At 35.7% G+C, this 11,025-nt stretch overlaps 2 protein-coding genes across 2 annotated transcripts in view; one reads left to right on the forward strand and one right to left on the reverse strand.

Moving 5' to 3' along the window:
• Positions 1 to 306: 306 nt before the first annotated feature.
• On the reverse strand, positions 307 to 2,643 carry LOC144978930 (uncharacterized). Its single transcript, XM_078925548.1, has one exon. The coding sequence runs from the start codon at positions 2,641 to 2,643 to the stop codon at positions 307 to 309; it is 2,337 nt and encodes a 778-aa protein (XP_078781674.1).
• Positions 2,644 to 8,436: 5,793 nt separating this feature from the next.
• The window catches only part of LOC144978219 (uncharacterized), a 16,197-nt gene continuing 13,608 nt past the window's right edge, over positions 8,437 to 11,025 (forward strand). Inside the window, exon 1 of the mRNA XM_078924011.1 lies at positions 8,437 to 8,649. The gene's annotated coding sequence lies outside the window, so the exon portion shown is untranslated. The remainder of the gene's footprint in view (positions 8,650 to 11,025) is intronic.

Here is an 11,025-nt window from a genome sequence, read left to right on the forward strand (position 1 = left end):
CTACCTGAAATCTACCAACCATCTACAATATACTTACTTACTTATGCCCGTCACTCCTAGTGGAGCATAGGCCGTCTACAACAGTCCTCCATCTTCCTCTGTCCTGGGCCATCTTCTCCAACTCTCCCCAGGTGTGTCCCATCCTCTTCATGTCCGCCTCCAGGTCTCACCGCCAGGTTTTCCGTTTTCCCTGGGGGTTCCATCTCAGCGCCTGCCTAGCGGTGTTATTGGTTGGCTTCCTCAGGGTGTGCCCAATCCATCTCCATCGGCGGCGTCTGATTTCGTCTTCTGCTGGCATTTGAGATGTTATCTGCCACAGGTCTGCGTTGTTGATCCTGTCTGGCCAGTGAATCTTGAGGATCCTTCTGAGGCAGCTATTGATGAAGGTCTGTACACAACCTTGGAGCTCCAGATGTTTTTAAGCTGCAAGTATGCTACCCTCGCCTTGCCAATTCTTGCCTTTACGTCTGCATCTGTGCCACCCTGTTTATCTAATATGCTGTCTAAATACGTGAAGTGGTCAACCTCATCCAGTTCGCTCTCGTGCAGTTTGATTGGTTCTTTACTATTTGTGTTTATTTTGAGGACCTTTGTTTTACCCTCATGGGTCCTGAGTCCGATTTGTGATGACTTTGCTGTTATCTCTGTTGTCTTGTCCTGCATTTGTTGGTGATTGTGGGACAGCAAGGCCAAGTCATCTGCAAAGTCCAAATCGTCGTGCTGGTCGAACAACGTCCACTGAATCCCATTTCTCCTACCTGCCACTGCTGACCTCATTGTCCAGTCAATCGCCAAAAGGAAGAGAAAGGGTGACAGAAGACATCCCTGTCTGACTCCAGTGTTCACATTGAAGCTATCTGTCAGTTGTCCCCAATGGATTACTCGACAGGTCACTCTCTCGTAGGAATTTTGGATCAGGCTGACTAGTTTTGTTGGAACCCCATAGTGGCGGAGTATTTTCCATAAGGTTTCCCGGTCCACGCTGTCAAACGCTTTTTCATAATCAACGAAGTTGATGTACAACGGGGAATTCCACTCCAAGGATTTCTCAATTATGATGCGTAGGGTTGCAATTTGGTCGACACATGATCTATTCCTGCGGAAGCTAGCCTGTTGGTCGCGAAGGAGGGGGTCAACAGCACTTTTAATTCTCTCCAAGATTATTCTATTAAAGACTTTTCCTGGCACTGACAGAAGCGTTATTCCTCGGTAGTTGTTGCAATTGCTGAGGTCGCCTTTCTTAGGCAGTTTGACGAGGTACCCTTCCTTCCACTCTGTTGGTACTTCTTCCTCCTCCCAGAGCTTCTTGAAGAGAGGATAAAGCATTTCTGTGGTCGTTTTTAAGTCCGTCTTTAAAGCTTCTGCGGGAATGTTGTCTGGCCCAGCTGCCTTGCCATTCTTCAATAGTTTGATAGCGTTCCTGATCTCCTCTTTAGTCGGGTGTCTACAATTGATGTCAAGGTCTGTATCAGCTGGGTTGATGTTTGGGGCGTTCGACGGAGCTGGTCTGTTCAGAAGCTCTTCAAAGTGAAGAGCCCATCTATTTAGTTGCTGTTCCTTTCCCAGGATGGTGTTTCCTTCTTTGTCTTTGACTGGTCGCTCGGGACTGTTGCTTTTCCCCGACAGTTTCTTTGATATGTTATACAGCTGTTTCATGTTGTTGCTGGCTGCTGCTTTCTCTGCTTCTTCCGTCAGGCTATCAATGTATTTGCGCTTATCTGTTCTTACACTCCTCTTAACTTCTCTGTTGGCTTCTGTGAAGTCTTTCTGTGTCTTTGCCTTTGTGGCTCTTGTCCGGCAATTGTTTATGACTGCCTTCTTTTGCTTCCTTGTCTGGATCTTTTGCAGTGTTTTGACTGAAATCCATTCCTTATGGTGGTGTCTCATCGGCCCAAGCACTTCCTGACAGGTTGTCTTGTGTCCTTCTTTCACTTTCTGCCAATCATCTTCCACACTGCTCTCTTCTAAAAACTGATCTTTTAATACTTTATACATATTGGTGAGAGTCAGGCTGAATTTTCCTCGGGTATCTGGATCTTTCAACAAATTGACATTGTACTTCTCTCTTTTCGTTGCTTCCATCCAATTTCTCTTCAGTTTTAATTTCAGCCTTGCTACAACCAGGTGGTGGTCCGATGCAACGTCTGCTCCTCTTTTCACCCGTACATCCATCAGGGACCTTCTGAATTTCTTAGCTATGCAGATGTGGTTAATCTGGTTTTCGGTAACAAGGTCGGGTGATACCCATGTAGCCTTATGTATTCTTCTGTGGGGGAAAGTGCTACCTCCAATGATCAGGTTATTCATAGCGCAGAAGTCTGCAAATTTCTCCCCATTCTCGTTCATTACTCCCAGTCCATGTTTTCCCATCACTTCCTCGAACCCTGTATTATCTGTTCCTATCTTTGCGTTTATGTCACCCATGAGAATGTTCACATCTTTCTCTGGATACTTGACCAGGACATTCTGCAATCTGTTGTAAAACCTGTCTTTTACCTCTTCGTCATGTTCATTTGTTGGTGCATAACACTGTATTATATTCATTGTGATCTTCTTCACTTTTGTTCTGAAGGAAGCTCCGATAATTCGCGGTCCGTGTGCTTCCCATCCTAACAGGGCCTGCTGTGCAGATTTTGACAGCATAGTGTGCCACACCTTCTGTGTGTGGAGCGTTCTCTTCTTCGTGCCCGGAATACAGTAAGAGCTCTCCTGTGATCAGTTTCTTCTGCCCTGACTGGGTCCAACGGGTCTCACTGATTCCAAGCAGTGTGAGGTTGTAGCTTTTCATTTCTGCTGCTAATTGGTTGGTTTTTCCCGTCTCATACATGGTCCTCACATTCCATGTTCCGACGTTGATGGTTCTGGTCGAAAGAAGGAAAGTCGGCCTTGTAGCTTCCTCTCGGCTTTCACTGCAAAGCGTCATGTGTCGCAAAGACCCTTCCTCTCCCAGAACAGTAGTAATTGGGTTTTCTTTCGTCGACGTTTCTGTAGCGGTTTGTGTTTTCCAGGGTGGAGTTGCTGGCCCTACGCCTAACCCTCCTCCTTTCTCATCCGGGCTTGGGACCGGCAATGGCGGAGTTATCTACAATATGTGCCAAAGATAAGATATTTCAAAAGATTTATGTAGTCTAAACTGCTCTATGAAACAACCAAACTAACAAATAAATTAAAATCACATCAAAACAAACGAGTCCAAAGAATTTTAGAAACATTTTAGCCCAACAAAATTAGAAATGAAACTCTAATAGAAAAGACAGCATGGCGACACCTATAAAGAGACGCAGATGGAGATGGCTTTGGCATGTTGCCAGAATGGATGCAATTGGTTTGCCAAGAACTGCACTCCGTTGGATGGCTGATCGCAAAAGAGGAAGAGTCAGACTTTTAAAAAAAAACACAAAAAAAAAAAAATAAAAAAAAAATAAATAAAATAATAAAACACGGAGAAGACACATAGATAAAGAGCTTTAAAGAGGCTGACTAAACGTGGAATAACATCAATGTCCATGTATCCAACAGACAGAAATGGAAATCCTTGGTAGATGCCTTATGCGTCCCTTGCTCGATGAGGAATAACTTCTCTAAGGATGATCTAAATTGGTGGCCTCAACAACATTCTCTGCTGCTAGGCTGTTCCACGGTCAAATAGACGACGGAGAAATGGATTGCTGTTAGATACACAATCGTGATCGGGGATTCGGATATCTCATTGAACGTAAAGACCCCTGGTGTGGATGCTGCAGAAATTGGAGTTAAATATCAGAGATATTATGGATAGTTTCGTACAGCATTGTTATTTTGGCCTTTTTTCTTCAAACTTCTCAAGTTGATATCTCGAGTTTTTATAATGATTTTAGACATGCTGATTGTTCCTCTGTGGCTTGTAGCGACAAATATTTAATCTTCTCCGAAACATCTCATATGCATGAATTGTATTTTCCTGTGTTTCTACTTGACTCCATTACACTTATATTTTATTTCTTCAGATCATAAGGAACCTGTACTGGGATTACACAGGACCAGCCCTAGTTAGAGAAGAAATTAATACTTTCAAGAAGATAAAGCGAGGTATGAGACGAGGATGTATTCTATGCCAATAATTAGAAATACATTTATAGTGAAATAATTATCTGAGATTTAGAGCACTTGGGAAGTGAGAAGGTCATCGGGTTAACGCTAAACTATTTGAGATATTAAATACGTAGATAAACAAAGCTTATTTGCTGAAACCGAAACTCTGAAAAGATGTATATGAGACAGTGACAGGCAAAGCAGAAATAAAAGAAAGAAAGGAAAAATAAACATGAAAAAGAGACCATCCCAAAAAACAGCTTACGTTGCACAGTTGCCTGCTCCTATTATTTCTTACTTAATGAATCCTAACGTGGTTCATAGCCTTCATTATCAAAATATTGTGCAGTGAAGAGATGGATTAAAATAAACTTGAGCAGTTATAAAGGGAAATATCTACTAAACGTGTTCAATGCGTTAGCGCTTAACTTGATAACAACAAATTTCATGATGCTGAACAGAAAACCAAAGAGTCCAAAAAAAAAAAATTAATTTATGATAACCAACAGCCGAAACAATCAAAGATGTCTAATTCATGATAACCAACGGCTGATACAAGCAAAGTATTTCATGATAAACAACAGCTGAACCAAGCAAAGTATTTCATGGTAAACAACAGCTAAAACAAGCAAAGTAATTCATTATAACAAACAGCTAAAACAAGCAAAGTAATTCAAGATAACCAACAGCTCAAACAAGCAAAGTAATCCATGATAACCAACAGTTGAAACAAGCAAAGTATTTCATGGTAAACAACAGCTAAAACAAGCAAAGTAATTCAAGATAACCAACAGCTAAAACAAGCAAAGTAATCCATGATAACCTACAGCTGAAACAAGCAAAGTATTTCATGGTAAACAACAGCTAAAACAAGCAAAGTAATTCATTATAACAAACAGCTAAAACAAGCAAAGTATTTCATGATAACCAACAACTGAAACAAGCAAAGATCTTTGTCTTTCTTTATGAAATACCTATGATTTCCCAAGGACGGTTCAAGAAATTAAAAGAGCAATTGCTCAGACAATGAAAATGTATTGAGCAATCATTGAAAAGAAATTATTTGATTATTTGATTTCTATTGTTTTAACATTTAACACCCTTTTCAATTTACCATTCGTAGTAGAAGTGCGTCTTGATAATACGTTTTATTTGCTTTTGTTCCTGTTTGTCTGTTCTTTGTTTCTTCTCTGGCTTGTGCAGATAAAAAAAATTAGTACGGAACCACGTTAACAATATACAATTGATAAACAGATGGCTTACCCATTCAATGAGAATTTTTGAGAGTTTATATATAGAGCAATATCCACTCGAAGTCTCAACGCGCTTTATAAGGGGTCCCAGGCCAACAGCAACACTTAATATTTAGGACGATACATGACGCCTGTTTAGGCGATATTACACTTTTTTCGGACAGAACAACGCTGTTAACGGCCTGAGTACGATGAGAGAATATGAGTAAAGAGCCTTTTCCAAGGACTCAACTATGCGCCGAGCGAGGCTCGAACACAGGACCTTCCGATCCGAAATCGAGTGTCATACCACCAGACCAATCCTATGCCAAAAGTTGTGGCTGGTATAATATTAACTATAGAATATAAAACAATCATACCGATTTCTGTGTAACGCAAACCTTGAGCTTGGGCTTTTATATAGCGCAATATCCATTCAATGTGCTTAAAGCGATTTACAAGAGGTCCATGACCAACAGCAACACGTAACATAAGAACGAAACACGGCGCCTGTTACAATTTTTTCCCGACAAAGATCGTTGATAAGGGCTACCCGCAATATATAACATGGGAGATAACACTTGTTTAATTATCTTCACACTGCATAATATATACGTTGTCTCTCTTTAAAAGATAGGAAAATGGTTTAATAATAATAATAATAATAATAAATAATAATAATAATAATAATAATAATAATAATAATATTATTATTATTATTATTATTTATTATTATTATTATTGTTATTATTATTATTATTATTATTATTATTATTATTATTATTATTATTATTATTATTATTATTATTATTATTATTAGTATTATTATAATAATAATAATAATAATAACTTCTATTTTTCCTTGAGCGAGAAACTTAGATCCTATTGCTTACTTTGCGGTCCTGCACAAAGACTGACGCCTTAGTTATCGGTCTTTTCTCGATAGAGATTATACATAAACAAAATTTATCTAAGGATGAATAAAGAGAATTGGGCCATTAAACAATTCGAATGCTTAAATTAGGTCACATTATTTTCCTTCATGTTTTGAAGATGGCAATTTTATTTTTTTCATCCTCTTGTCAAATCTTAGAGTGCAGTCTTTTCCAAATCAAGACATTCAGTAATACGTCTTTTCACATTCTCCATCATTAGTGTCTGCTAAAGAAAGCACACTCCATAATATAAATTTGATATTTGATTAATAAAACCGAATGATTTATAAATGTAGATGTATCTAACACAAAAAAGTTTAAAGCATAACAAACCTACAATTTCTTGATATGATTCTCATAACTTTTTTTTTTTGCGTTATTACTTAAATTGTGAATATTATGCTTATTTTCGAGAAGTCCTTGATTTGAGAGATTTTGTCACGATAATGGTGATTTCAATCAATCCATATAATATGTAGGACGAGGGGTTTTTTTTTCCAAAATTATATTTAGCTGTTTCTTTCTTATTTTTCCGCTGAGTCCGTCAGAGATTATCAACGACTCAGAGCTTCTAAAAAACCCTCAAGCTTTAATGTAGTGTAGTGCAATATCCACTAAACATGCCCAAAAGGCTTTACTGAGTGTTCCGAATTGACAACAACACTGAAGATAAAAGACGAAATATGACACCCGTAAGACCCGATTGTAATTTTTCTTTCTACAAAGAACACGTTTGTGACTGACCATAACAAGAAATGAAGAGAGTAGGAAAGTGCCAGAAGACAACAGATAATAAAAACTCCTCGGCGGTGATGAGGGCTCGAACCCGCGACCTTACTTGTACGACAACTCCACCTGGCGGGGAGATCGTGACTCTACCGTCTGAGCTTTCCACGACCCCCCCCCCCCCCCAAAAAAAAAAAGGAAAAAACAAAACAAAAAAAATAAAAAAGTCGCTTCAAATTCTAGTCTATCGAGAGCCACTTCTCCCCGACTTTTTGAGGTCACGGGTTCAACACATCCAAACGCCGCAAAGTTTGTTGACCACATTTAAGCTAAATAGCCAATATTTCAACACAAACATGTAACATAGAAACGTTTGAGACATTGAGTATGCTCCAGTATTTGTTACTGACCAGTTTGTCATTTTACACCTGAGCAGAGTGGTGAGAGAATATTATGAGTAATAGAGCATTTTCCAAGGAGTCTACTTTGTACCAACCACCCACAGCGGCAGACATCAAACCAGGGACCTAGAGGTCAGAGGCCAAATGCAATACCATTTGACCACAAAGCTGCTCAAAGCTTTTGGTCTGGTAAGATTAAGATTTTGATCTGACAAGAAAGGGTCTCAAAAATTCCAATCGTCTTTAACGCCCAACTTTGTCTAATTATACAGCATTGATTGTGCTTTACAAAAATCTGTAACGAAGAATCAGAAGGCTTAATTTTCGATTCCCAGTAAAGGAAAGCTGATTAAAGAATGATTTTTGTTGTCGTCTTTTATCTCTCTGCCTTGTCGACAGCTACTCCATCACAAACATCTTCTCATATTTAGATATCACACCAGTGGCGGATCCTTTTTTTTTTTCATTTTAATGTATCGTGCGGCTATGTGCAGCTATGTGGTCTTGTGGTATGACAATCATTTTCGGATCGGAAGGTCCTGGGTTCGAGCCTCGCTCGGCGCATTGTTGAGTCCTTGGAAAAGACTCTTTACTCACATTCTCTCACCGTACTCAGTACCTGGCCGTTGACAGCGTTGTCTCTGTCCGAAAAAAAATTCTAATATCGCCTAACAGGCGTCATGTTGCATGTTCCTGTTGGCCAGGGACCCCCTGGAAAGCGCTTTGAGCACTTTTAGTGGATATTGCGCTATATAAAAGCTCTTTTTTTATCGCGCTTGTTAGAAGAGAATGAGACGTGAAAGATGTGCATAAAATAAAACATGGTAAAGTTGTAATCTCAATTTTAAAAATATCCTTTGCCCGAATTGGTAGAAGTAAGGACAATGCATACATTATCTTGAAATAGATCTTTAAAAAGCTGATACTTCTCATCATATTAGATATAATATTATTCACTTTTCGCACCCCGATGTAATACCGGATTGGACCGACGAGTCAGAAATGAATGTCTCCTTTCGTGGTGCGACACCACACATGAGACACCACTTGCCGCGTCTGGCCCGTCAGTCATTTTGTCAGCGACAAGTTGGGTGAATAACAATGATATACCAGGGAGCTTTCATTCATTCGTTCGAGTATTCATTCATCAAGTTGTTCAATTCACAGTTCATTCATACATTGTTTGCAATCTCAAAGAGTCAGATTAGTTAATCCATTGTTACTAAAAGCTACGTGATCTTTATCACATTGGATTAATGTCGTGGTTTACCTCGTGATTAGAAGGTTTGTTCATTAAACTATTTTCTTAATTATTTTTCTTATGCTGTTGTTCTTCTCTTACAACAACAACAACAACAACTACTACTACTACTACTACTACTACTACCACTGCTGCTGTTGCTGTTGCTGCTGCCACTATTATTATTATTATTATTATTATTATTATTATTATATTATTATTATTATTATTATTATTATTATTATTATTATTATTATTATTATTATTATTTATTATTATTAATTATTATTATTATTATTATTATTATTATTATTATTATTATTATTATTATTATTATTATTATTATTATTATTATTATCAGTATTATGTTATTATTATTATTATTATTATTATTATTATTATTATTATTATTATTATTAATTATTATTATTATATTATTATTATATTATTATTATTATTATTGTTATTATTATTATTATTATTATTATTATTATTATTATTATTATTATTATTATTATTATTATTATTATTATTATTTATTAATTATTTTATTATATATTATATTATTATTATTATTATTATATTTATTATTATTATTATTATTATATATTATTATTATATTATTATTATTATTATTATTATATTATAATATTATTATTATTTATTATTATTATAATTATTATTAAAATTATTATTATTATTATTATTATTATTATTATTATTATTATTATTATTATTATATTATTATTATTTTATTATTATTATTTATTATTATTATTATTATTATTTATTATTATATTATTATTATTATTATTATTATTATTATTATTATTATTATTATATTATTATTATTATATAATTATTATTATTATAATTATTATTATTATTATTATTATTATTATTATTATTATTATTATTATTATTATTATTATTATCATCATCACCATTATTATAATTATTATAAGTATAATAATATCAATAATAATAATAATAATAATAATAATAATAATTATTATTATTATTATTATTATTATTATTATTATTATTATTATTATTATTATTAATATTATTATTATTATTATTATTATATTATTACTAGTTTTTATATTACTTTATTATCATTACTATTACTACTACTACTACTACTTCTACTATCACTACTAAAACCACATTTTACAACAAGCATCATCATCATCATTATCATCACCATAATCGCCACGATCATCATTCATAATCATAGTTACTATATTTACCGTATCCATAACATTTAAGAAAGCAAAGATGAACGTCACCGAAAATAAATGTCAAATGAATCGGCGCATAGTTGAGTTCCTGGAACAGGCTCTTTACTCACTTCTCTCACCAGACTCAAGTATGAAATGAGTACCTGGCCGTTAACAGCGTTGTCTCTGTTTTATTCTACATGTGACGGGTTGATGTTAGTCAGGGACCCTTTGTAAAGCGCTTCGAGCACGTTTAGTGGATATTGTTCCATATAATGATCAATTGCTTGTTTTGTTTATTTTATTTAATTTTTTATTTTTTTTGTGTGTGTGTTTGTGAAAGACCTAAAAAAAATTGATATAATATTGACGTAGCCTGGATTTTAAAAAACGTATTAAATATTTTGGCCAGAAAACTCGTCCTTCAAATATCGATCGATTAGAATGACTCTTGTCTTGCCCAAATTTCCACGACGCCTCAGGTTTGAGTGTTTTTGTCAAGACGAGGATTATCTTAATCAATCGATATTTGAAGGATGAGTTTTCTGGCCAACATTTTAATTACGTTTTTTTCCTGAGGACGTCAGAATATGTATGTAAACATACATTGCTTGTATACGGTTTTCATCCCATTGTAATGCATTATACTGCGCAAACTTTTTGCAATCAATGCCTGGGTGGTACACAATGCGCATTAAAACGTTTTTAAAAAGAATAAAAGACAATTAAAAAAAAAATATTTAACTCCCTTTATTCATCCACAAGGGGAAATTTGTCCTTAGTGTCTATTGCAAGGGAAGACTGGAATAATCCAGGCCTCAGCCGCAGTGCAGCGCCGCAAATTGAGCTAGGGCGGGGTACTTGCTCAAGGCCACACAACGAGGCGGGTAGTCGAACTCAGTACCTTTTGGGAACAAAGAAAAGACCGTACCACTGAGCCACGCTGTCCCAAATAAATACATCTAAATATTGGCGACAAAACACCAGTTTGAGGAGATAGGTCATATTTAGGTACGACAGAATTTTACTTCACCAATTAACTGCCGTACTTTAGCAAGACATATATTTAAAAATTTTGCCAGAAAACTTGTCCTTCAAATATTTAGTGATTTCAATGACCCTCATCTTGACAAAAACTCTCAAACCTAGGACTTCGCGAAAAAAACTCATATGTCAATTTAAATTCAAAACGAACAA

This window comes from Berghia stephanieae, chromosome 8 (assembly GCF_034508935.2).
Source record: "Berghia stephanieae isolate SIO BIC M18660-M18661 chromosome 8, UCSD_Bste_1.3, whole genome shotgun sequence".
Classification (NCBI taxonomy): domain Eukaryota; kingdom Metazoa; phylum Mollusca; class Gastropoda; order Nudibranchia; family Aeolidiidae; genus Berghia; species Berghia stephanieae.

Bases quoted from the DNA above. Each gene is read 5' to 3' on its own strand.
- LOC144978930 (XM_078925548.1), bottom strand. From the start codon at position 2,643: ATGCTGTCAAAATCTGCACAGCAGGCCCTGTTAGGATGGGAAGCACAC.